Genomic DNA, 10,529 nt, shown 5'->3' with positions numbered 1-10,529 from the left:
TTATAAAAAGGAGACAGCTTTTAGGAGATTAAATAGATCTATTAAGGCTATCTAGAAGAGCTAGCTAGAAAGAGGAAAAGAGAGGCTATAAACAGGCCTTAAGCCCACAGTCTTTAATGTTATAGGCTGTGGGCCCTGACCTAGTAGTCCGCCCACGTGACACTATATAAATAGTAATCTAGACGGTATAACGACCGACATCACCACCGCCGCCCGGCCACGAGCCAGTGAAGCCGTTGGCCGTGTTGATAAACGTGCCGTCCCCGAGACGCAACGTGTTGACGGAATCCTTGGAGCAGATGCCAAAGGCCTGAAGGTTGCTAGGCGTGCTGGCAATCCAGTGCATGGTTTCTATTTGCCCATTTGTCAGTAAATGTGAAAGGGAGAGGCGTTCTTGCGGCAAGGACAACGTACGCTGGCACTGAAACTGCGAACAGCCCTGCCCGGGCCCGCTGAAGAAGGCCCACGAAGCAGAGGCATACGTGTAGATGTTGGATCCCCCATTGATGTAGTTTCCGAATCCCATCCTGCAGCGCTTGTCGCCGCCGGCGCACCACGAAAAGCTGGGATCGCCCCAGGCGTCCACGCTGGCGACCCAGGGGGCGGGGACGACCTGCTGCGCGTTGGCGCCCTGCTCGTAGTTGGTCTCGGACTGGAGCATGGAGACGACGACGTTGCTGGCGCTGCGCAGGTTGAGCTGGTACAGCCACCAGTGCTCGCTGCCCAGCGCGTACAGCCACGTCGCCTTGGAGCTCTCGACCAGCACGCCGCCCTTGCCCGCGATGGAGGAGCCGCCGCCGAAGCTCTCGGCGACGTGGTCCGCGACCCAGTTCCAGACGTTCTGGACGTAGGCTGACGAGGCCTTGGTGATGTGGATGCCCAGGAAGGCGCCCTTGCACTCGCTGCCGGGGTTCGTGCAGGCGTTAGTCAGGGCTGAGGCACCGCGCGTGCCTCCGACGGTGACGAGCGAGTTCCAGAGCGCAACGTCGCCCGGGTTGCGGCCGGCCATGTTGAACTGGACGACGACGGCGCCGGGGAGGACGTCGGAGACGGTGAAGCGCATGTCCTGGATCTGCGCGACGCCGACATCGCCGGGTCGACCGACGGCGACGACGGGCTGCGGGCTGTTCTCGTTCTTGAAGAACTGGCCGTTGCCGGTGATGGTGGACCATGCCTCGCCCACGACGCGGGATCCCGGCGGAATGAAGAGCGTGCTGTCGACCCGATACTTTCCAAAGGGGAAGTAGGCAATCTTGTTCTGGCTGGCGGCGAGGGCCAGGATCGCATTCAGCGTGGCTGCCTCGTCGATGGTGTTGTCGCCCTTGACGACTCTGTTTCCGTTCTGCGCAGGGTCCTTGACGTTGAGGAAGCCAGAGACGGGAACGTCGGAGTATGTCGGCGGCGGGACGTAGGGGTATCTTCCACCAGGGGCCAGAGCACCAGGTCTCGTGTTTTGAGATCTCACCTCGCCGTAGATGGGGTTTCTCCCTACCGTATTTCCATAGGAATAGGTGTCGATGTGAGTGGAAGCTCCGACTAGAGTTGATCCACGAGCAACAACGACAGGCGAAGTCGTGTCCTTGGTCAGGTTCTCAATCAAAAAGGACGGGAATCCCGTCGTGGCAAAAGTAACGCCGGAATTGATCGATTTGGCGTCCACCAGGGCGATCCAAGGAGCACCGCCCGTGTTGGAAATGCCCGTCCCGCAGGTATCAAACGTGGACGAGAAGATGCTAAAGGTGTTGCCGCCGCTGATGAGCATACCAACGGTATTCTGGTAGAAGTAGATGTTGTGAAACGCAGCCTGCTGGTGGCCATCCACCCAGATGCCGTTCTGGCCACGCTCCACGCGGACGTCTGCAAGGCCGAGCGTCGAGCCGCGTCCCATCCGGATGCCCGTGTGGCCGTTGCCGTTCTGCGAGGAAGCCATGGTGATCTTGACGTTCTGCAGCTGAGCAGCCTGGGCGACTCCCCACCAGAGGGCCGTGAACTGGCTGCCGCCGGGGATCGCCGTCGTGTCGAGGATGACGTTCTTGAGGGACACGGCGAAGGACAGCTCTCCCTTTTCGTTGGTGGTCGGGTCCTGGCCGCTGATGAGGGTCTGGTCGCCTGAGAAGCCGGCGGCGGCCTTGATGATGGGGGGGTTGGTGGCATCGCCCATCAGCACGGTGTCGGTGTTGAATCTCAGCGTCTGAGTGAGAGTGTATGTTCCGGGGGGAATGTACACAACCTGAAGGCTGAATGTTAGCCGTCCTATTGCATAAATCTACTTGTTATTACGCGTGTAGGCATGTTGCTCATACTCTTGGCTGTGAAGCAAACCACTGGGGGTGGCGCGAGCCGCTGCCGTCGCTGGTAATGGCCCGCTGCAGAGCAGCTCCGTCTCCTGGGTTGACGGTCTGGTAGACCTGATAGTTGAAGTTGCCGTCGAGGTCAGGGGCAAAGCCGCGAGGAGCGTTCACGTGGTCCATGTTGGGGTACCAGAAGCTGGTGGCACGCTTGGCGATGCCCTCGTCGTTGGCGGGAGGGCTGGGCGTGGGCGTGGCAGATGCCGCGCCCAGGAGGAGCGCGACGATGGCCGTGAGCTTCAACATGTTGCCGATGGCCGACGAAGTGGGACGGCCGTCGAAGCAGCAGCATGGCATTCAGCTCTTTATAGCTGATTGGGATCCGTGTCCCGTTCGAGTCCGACCTCACCTCCGTTTACATGTATGCGTCTTCCAGGGTCCATCATGGCCTCGTCAAGCATCAGCCCACACCTTGGCATCTCTGCCATTCGGGCCGGGTCTAGTGCACGTGTAAGCTTGGCTGTCGAAAAAAAAGGCAGCAAGACGGGTGGTATAGGTTCTTCTGAAGGTGGACGTTGGAATCTTTGACAAAGACATGCAACTCGCCCGGGGTCCAGGGCCATGAAGCCATGCGGGGGTGCTGCGCTCAACTCGACTGGGGTCTTGAGGGGCATGAGATCATGCCCGGTCAAGTCGATGTCCAGGAGAGGCGAGTCTAGAGCTGAGATTTGGGTTCTCAGGTCATGTAGAGGAGCCTTGCATGAGTTACGTTGTCGTGTCTGATTTGACGAGGGTTGGCAAGGGTTTCAAGACGGGCAGCTGGTAAGGAAACACCTGGATCGGCAACGGGTCTGTGGCTGCCATGGGTTGCAGGGACGAAACCACCTGTCTGAAGGGTGATATATCATACGCATCTGGTGACTGGAGCAAAGCAAGGATGCAGATATGCTTATTTTCTTTGTAAATCATGGTCATGACTGCGGGGCGGGGAATATCCATGTCAGACGTGAAGTTGCCAGGACTCGTGAATCAACCTCCGGCTGTAACTTGCCAGCATTGGATCTGGGAGGGGGCCATGACCCCAGGTGTGATACAATGTCCATTCTTTCGTCACCTCGTCTTCTTCTTTGATCGACGAAGCTTTATCTGACATGATGGAGGAAACGGAGATCCAAAAAGATTGGCCAGGAGTCTGTAAGAGAGCATCTGTACGGGTCCAAAGGCAACGCATGCACCTCGGCCACCAAGCGCGACAGATAGTACCCCATGCCGTATCACCAAAGTACGAGTCTGAGTCGTCATGAAAAAAACACGAGCAGCGTGTGAACGCGCCATTGAGCATTGAAAAGCCTATGTATGTCGACACTGGCCATTGGTGGGAATGGAACCTGCCGAGATGAGTTGACTAAAAGTAAGAATGAAGATAGAGTTGCACGAATGTAACCCTTGGCAGCAGACCGACTGGGATATCCAAGTCAAGTCGCTTTCTTAATTAAAGTACCGAGTCTACAGAAGTATCCAAGCCATCGTGAGGTTGTCCAATGAAGAGTGGAAGAGAACCGAGCTCTGCCAAGCAAACGCCGACTCTGTCTAGCCTGCGGAGAGGCCGGTCCTTTTCAGCCCAGCTTCCTATCCCAGACTGGGCTGCGGATGGGCGAGGAACAAACCTTGTGCCATATTGAGAATTTCATCACAAGCGTAAAACTGAGAAAGGAAAAAAAAAAAAAAAAAAAAAAAAAAAAGGAAAGGATGATTTCTGAACAGAAACAAAAAGAAAACGAATGCGTAATCTGGGAATCGAACCCAGGGCTCCCCGACGTTGCGGATGGCAACGGAGAATTTTACCACTAAACCAATTACGCTGGTTACTGATATGGGATTTCTGCATAGAACACGATTTGTGGGCTTGATTCTTCCCGGTGCCGCTTTGCGTTCCTGGTAGACAAAGTGATGATGATAGTGACGGTTCAACAGGCACAGAATGCGATAGAGACGGGATTCTAGGCTGAGAGCAAGCTCGGATTGTCCTGTGTCATGGGCCTGAAGTAGTCATTCGACTCTGCTTCACCTCGTGTGCATGCGTGTATATAGTAAATATAGCATTCTATTCTAGCTCAGACAAATTGCTCCTTCACTTGTACATGAGCACTCATGCAGCATCTCATCTCCAATGGTGCTGGTACGCTATAGCCGGCCGTTTGCTCAATTGGGCAGGTGAATGCCTCTTGGCCTTTTCTTTGCAGACAAGGTTGGATCATGTGATGAAGGAGAGAAAAAGGGCAGCTTGATTCGATGGGCGATGAGGCCTGGTGTGTGCAGGGATGGCTTACAGGTTGAAGTACGCCCATATGTCAAATCGTCTGCTCTCATAAGCAGTTGACATAAGCAGCAAACAGCTGGATGGCTAGGAGATGCTGAACTTCTTTCAATCCCGAAGAAGTAGACCTCTTTAGATGTTATCAGTACACACATAACCATATGCCCGGTGATTTGGTAGAGACAAGATGCCTTCATGTTCTTCTCAAGCGATGGGAGATACAAGGCACTTTGCACTCCACGATGCATGTACTCGTCCATTGCTGGGCTGCCTCAACATGTATACTCCAACGCATTTCCCCTTTCAATCGTCCTTTACCCTTGCACTCTGCTCTCCAACTTTCATCATCTGTCTTTTAGACAACATTTTATAGACATAGATGATGAATTGACGGAATTCAACAACCAACTCGACACCTACTAGGTATAAAGCGAATCAACATGATGGCCACTAACAACAGCTGCTCAGCGCATCCACCCCCTGGAGCCGCCCACTGATTGCCCGCTGATCCGGCCCTGGTTCCGGGACTTCACCTGACCCGAGCCGCGCCACTGCAAATTTTCCACTTATCGTGCTTATCGGGGGTTCAATATCGCCTCAACTTCCAAATTCCGCGAGACACCGCCAGAGCCAATCTCAACGATCAGCTGCACACCTCCGACTGACAATCCCGCCCCATCTCCCTCTCGCTATCAAATATCGTTAAGCCTCGGCTTCGATACGCTACTCTCCAAGCACAAACAACCTTCATCTCACAACCGACACAATGGGCAACGTAAGACACGAACAAACATATTTCCCGCTCTCTTTGCTCCCATTGGGCCTCGTCCTGGTTCAATGTTAGGGCACATTATCCCGCGGCGGACTGCTGACTTGCATGGTTCAAACTTTCCAGGGCGCCAAAGCTCAGCAGAAGCGCGAGCGCAACAACGAAAAGGGCGGCAAGACTGCCAAGTCCCAGCTCAAAGTGGTGCGTCTGTCGCGATATACCTTGATGGCCCCCCCCACGATCTGCAACTTGTCTTGCCCCAACCTCGACCTTAAAAGGCTGACCAACCCGCAAATAGAACGCCCAGGCCATGGACATCCAGTGCCAGATCTGCAAGTCGACATTCCTCAAGACTACCAAGGCTCCCGCGTACGATCCAATCCACTCACCACACTCCTTCCACCCTCTTACATGTATGGACTAACCATATTCTGGCCTCGTTTAGACTCACGGAACACGCCCAGAACAAGCACAACAAGGGCTTGGCCGATTGCTTCCCGACCTTTGCCGCTGCGTCATGACCATGATCGACTCTTGCTAGCCGTTTTGGTATATATATACAAAAGAGGTGGTGTTGGGCTGCTGGCGAAGGCGAAGGGAGTTTGGTCTGGGAGCGGAGCATTTTATAGCATGGGCACTGATTTCACGCAAAAAGCACAATAAGACATAGCACAGCGCCAGCGCTGACGTTCTGCGGTGTTTCTTGTTATGATGGCTTTCTTCATGTTTCCTGTGCGATCACTGCTTGCGTCTTCTACCCCTTTCCACGACCATTCAACGACAGGCCGAGGGATATCGGGGACGATCCAGTTCAAAGTTCAAGAGGAATTAATGAGCCTCCACAGCCGTGGGAGCCACGTCGGTCGACGACGACTTGGGCAGACTGCGAGCCTGCTGCTGCTTCTGTGCGGCTTGCGCCTGCTCCTCGAGGATGGACTTGAGGATATCCGGATACCAGCGCTCTCCCACATCCTGATGGCTCTTGACCCTGTTGCGTAGGGTTGCCTCTCCCACCGTGGTGGCCACGGAGCCCTTGTGGAACGTAAACTCGACGTCGTCGATGCGGCCGCCGTTGCGCTCCACAATCTTTTGCCGCTGCTCCCTGACGCCCGCGGGGACCTCGCCGATGCCGACCGTCTCGAGCTCCTCAAACGTCGCGTCCAGCTTGACGCCCTGGAAGAAGGGGATGCTGAACCGCGCGCCGGTGCCCGCGGCGGGCGACAAGACGCGGTGCGTCGTCGACACGCACACGCCCTGCGTCAGCGCCTCCATGCCCTGCCCGATGGCCACGACGAGGGTCCCGTCGATGGGCGGGCAGTCGATCCACTGGCCCTGGACGTTTTGCACCTGCAGCCCCCGGTGGTCCGTCGCTTGCAGCAGGTAGCTCGTCAGCATGCTGTCCTTGTGCGGGCCGACGCCCTGGCCCTGCGCGCCGTCGGGGAGCCCCAGCTCGGCGAGGTCCGGGTACTTTACGATCTTGAGCTTGTGCTGGGGGTCGGCCTCAAAGTACTTTTCGAAGGCGTCGCGCGGAAGCTCGATGGCCTCGGCGATGAGGGAGGTGAAGTAGATTGTGATGGCGCCCATCTGGCGCATGTACTCGGTGTACGTGCGGCGGAAGCCGGGCGCGCTCTCCTCGGACGGCCACTGGTTGGGGCCGAGGAGGTTGCGGTACCGGGGGGCGTCCGGGCCGGGGAGCGGGTGCTCGGTCGAGAGGTCGATTTGCTCCCTGTGGTCGATGGCGCCGGCGGTGATTTCGGCGGAGAGCTGGGAGTAGCCGAGGAAGGACGGGGCGTTTTTCATTTCAATCTTGAGTCTAACCCGTTCGAAATCAGTAAGCTTCATCTCACTCAGTTGAGGAAGTCATCTCATTGATGTGAGGGATAGAAACATGTCATGTCGAAATGAGAACCTACTTTTCTTCTTGGGGAATGTCGAAGAAGGCTTTTCCCTGCTTAATGACCTCGTCCCATAGCTCCTGTGAGATGCCCACGTTCTTGAGATACAAGAAGCCGACTTCCATGAGGGCATGGCGGAGTTGAGTGAGGAACTCGGGCTTCGTGGCTGGGTCCCTGGAGAGGTCCAGGTCGAGGATGGGGATTGATGTGAATGCCATGGCGAGAGGCCGAGACTGTGCGGGACGAATGAGGCTGCCTGGCTACCTCTGGCACAGACTGATGTCTTTAATACCCGTCGCTTCAAGTGGGACGTTGTCTCACTTTATGGATGTGGTTTAGATGTGGTCTGAATGAAGTTCAGTATAGCATCCGCATGTCGGGCTTTATTCATCATATCAAGCGGCGCAACTTGGCGTCCCTTGGTATAACGCCACTCTGCGGGGTCGTCACGCATCTCACCGCAGGAGGTATGCTTCAAAATCACCTTGTTCAATCAGACGTGGGTCTTCCTCGCACAGCCCTAGGGAGGGACCGAACCATATAAAGTCCCCTGGAAGGTGCGGGGACGAGAAACAGCCATTACCTTGAATAACAACCGTCATCTCCAGACAGGGCACCAGCTAGCCCTCGTTTCAGAGACCATATACCTACAGGAAGTATTCGGCATCTCTTGCAGACAAGCACCATTGCTGCATGTACGTGCGGCAAACAGCGGCCAAACCCTGGGTTTTCAGATGAATGCCCGAATGTATTCCGCCGTTGACCGGAAGCCGCCTTGCTACCACCAACCCGACCGCCTCGCGCATTCTCCCGAGCGCCCAAATGGCTCTGGAAATGGACTCTAAGTTGGGACCTAGGCGACCCTCTGAGTCTGTTTTACACATGCTGATCAGGTATTTTCCTTCCACACTCCGTTCTTATGCGGGCACCCTCTTCGCCGTGTGACTCCAGCACGGAATGACAAGCTGACTGTGACTGTATTTGTGAGGTCGGCAGATTGTAAATATATGATGGAAATAATAAAGTCGTATTCGAGCCCCAGTACTAAATTACCAAAGATGGAAAACAAAAGGAAGAAGGTGAAAGGTACGAAGGTGGTGGGAGAGGATATAAAAACAGTTAGCCTGCACTCCCTTTCCCGGCAGGTGATGGAAAGTTGATGCTGGCGCGATTTCCGAAGCGTAACCCTCTCTACTTAAAGAGACCAGTGGCTCGTCTTCTTTTCAAAGTTACCAACGGCGCTCTCGACTTGTTGGATCAACCCTTCATCCTGCCCAGTAAACTTCCTGTTTGCCTTCCTCACCATATCCAGCTCCCCAGCCAACCAGGTTACACTTGTCACGAAGTCGGCTCTTTGTCTCAAGAGACTATTGTTGGTGGCAGAACCTGCGGTCGACGGACTGGCCGCAACTATAGGCCATTCCGCCTGTAACCGGCTCACCACCATTGCCAGATACGCCGGCTCAATAATTTGCGCAGCTTCGACGGCTGAAATCGTGTCGAATGCACCACGGCCACTACCTTCTCTAGCAGATGCTCCGGCGTCAGCCGATGCACCGTGAGCGGCCGGCCAAACACCCAACGCTGAGTCGCCATCATTCATGCCGTATGCAGAGGCTCCAGCAACCGTCCCACGGGGACCATATGTGCCTGGTAGTCCACCTTGGGCGATGCGAGGGAACATGAATTGAGGGGTCCCGATATTGAGTCCTTCGGAATCTGCTGTCGAAGCGGTGGGCTTCCCAGGTCCAACCGCCGGCGGTCTCTGGGAGATGTACACCTTGGTTATCCCGAAAGCACCCCATTTTCCGGCGTCGCCACCACGGCCGGCGTTGCCCCCGGCACCGACATACGTGGCGGAGTTATTCGGAGGATTTTGTGGTGCTTTGATGGACGTGTCAGGAATTATTAGGCTGCCACCCTTCCCGCCTTGTCCTCCCTGCTGGCCGATGGACCCTTTGCCGCCGGCATTGTCGATGAATAATGTGCATCTTCCTCCTGTAGCTGGAGCCGGTGCATCAGGCGCATCATTAGCGACCGTGCCATCGGCCGTTTGGTCAAGCAGCGAGAGCAGCTGTACAGCTTTTAGGGTCAGTTGCCCGCCTGCAAGGCCGTTGTTGCCATGTATTCCGTCAGCGCCGGGGGCCCCAGGCGAGCCCCAGGGCACGCCAGCGGGTGGAGGCACAAAGTCTCTCGGGCGACCGATGATCCATTGCGGCGCCTGCCAGAGCAGTTCAAAATCGCTTCCAGGAGTGCCAGGAGCCGCAACTGGCCAACGACGGACAGCAGAATCGCGGCCAGAGATATCAATGGTGATGATGGGCACCGTGTCCGCTGGGCCAATTTGGAGAGTGTGATTTGGTTGTGTGCCTAGAGCTGAAACTGAGGCTGTACCTGAAGCCACTGCCTTTGAAGATATGCCAGTCGATGGCGGCCCAAGTTGTGGAAGAGGCAACATGGCGGGAACGCAGAAGATTCGATTAGCATTTAACGTCACCGTCTTGCCTCTGAAATCGAAATCTGTTCCAGCGTAGATGTATAGGTCCTCGGCGTGAATGACAATGTTTTTCGGCGCTGTACGACCATCTTTGACTACCACGCGGACGGAAGAGACGGTAGAACTGTCGTAAGCTACTGTGGTCGCTGCCTTGGATGCGGGAATCAGCGTCGCGGCTCTGTAAGCAATGTGGTAGGTGGCGGTGCCATTTTGTATCGTCTCTTCGAAGAGCTTGGGCGAATCTGTCGGCGGAGTGTCTGAATTTGTGCTCGAGTGCAGAGCTGGCTCTGCCTTTGAGTCGGCTCCCAAGGCATTGACAGAAGGAGCCTCAGTCGGCTCGACCAGACGGTCTAGGGGAGCCTGACGAGCCGGATCCAGATCCGCACGAGCAGCAAGTGTTGCTGGCTTCAAGCCCTCGACAGAACTGCTTTCTATCCCAGAAGCCATAGTTTAACCACGTCCGGGCTCCGCAGAGGTTAGTTTGACCCGACGATGGAAGTCAATGAGTTCACGATTGTGCGGCAAGAGGGAAACGCCAGAGCCGGACAAGAAGATGATGCAGTCCGCGAGAAGTTCTGATCAACCCACATCGAGGACATACAAGAAGCTCAAGCTTTATGCCCGTCGAGTGGAAGAGTGTGTTGTACTTGCACAGGGTCACGAGAGCGCCTGGATCGGGCTGTAGTAGTTGCATTCCAGTTACGGTGGCGAGCTGCAAAGCGACACGTTCAACCGCTCAAGCTCTCTTCAGCCAGCCTCAAGA

General features: G+C 55.6%; 4 protein-coding genes across 4 annotated transcripts; 1 reads left to right on the top strand and 3 right to left on the bottom strand.

Annotated features, from left to right (window-relative positions):
* Positions 1 to 178: 178 nt before the first annotated feature.
* On the bottom strand, positions 179 to 2,594 carry CCMA1212_009992 (uncharacterized protein; the record flags this gene model as incomplete). Its single annotated transcript, XM_073707050.1, has 3 exons — positions 179 to 351; positions 415 to 2,230; positions 2,304 to 2,594. The coding sequence occupies 3 exons, from the start codon at positions 2,592 to 2,594 to the stop codon at positions 179 to 181; spliced, it is 2,280 nt and encodes a 759-aa protein (XP_073554461.1).
* A 2,777-nt stretch (positions 2,595 to 5,371) lies between these two features.
* On the top strand, positions 5,372 to 5,895 carry CCMA1212_009990 (uncharacterized protein; the record flags this gene model as incomplete). The annotated part of the gene is made up of 4 exons (XM_073707049.1): positions 5,372 to 5,380; positions 5,501 to 5,575; positions 5,673 to 5,743; positions 5,820 to 5,895. 4 exons carry the CDS (start codon positions 5,372 to 5,374, stop codon positions 5,893 to 5,895), a joined length of 231 nt encoding a protein of 76 aa, XP_073554460.1.
* Positions 5,896 to 6,202: 307 nt separating this feature from the next.
* On the bottom strand, positions 6,203 to 7,487 carry CCMA1212_009989 (putative 2-oxoglutarate-dependent dioxygenase; the record flags this gene model as incomplete). The annotated part of the gene is made up of 2 exons (XM_073707048.1): positions 6,203 to 7,187; positions 7,288 to 7,487. The coding sequence occupies 2 exons, from the start codon at positions 7,485 to 7,487 to the stop codon at positions 6,203 to 6,205; spliced, it is 1,185 nt and encodes a 394-aa protein (XP_073554497.1).
* Positions 7,488 to 8,464: 977 nt separating this feature from the next.
* Positions 8,465 to 10,213, bottom strand: CCMA1212_009988 (uncharacterized protein; the record flags this gene model as incomplete). Its single annotated transcript, XM_073707047.1, has 1 exon — positions 8,465 to 10,213. The coding sequence occupies one exon, from the start codon at positions 10,211 to 10,213 to the stop codon at positions 8,465 to 8,467; it is 1,749 nt and encodes a 582-aa protein (XP_073554496.1).
* Positions 10,214 to 10,529: the final 316 nt, after the last annotated feature.

Source organism: Trichoderma ghanense, assembly GCF_004382785.1.
Source record: "Trichoderma ghanense strain CCMA-1212 chromosome Unknown scaffold_20, whole genome shotgun sequence".
Taxonomy (NCBI): Eukaryota; Fungi; Ascomycota; class Sordariomycetes; order Hypocreales; family Hypocreaceae; genus Trichoderma; species Trichoderma ghanense.
The sequence above is the reverse complement of the archived record's forward strand: the minus strand, read 5'-3'. Positions and strand labels throughout refer to the sequence as shown.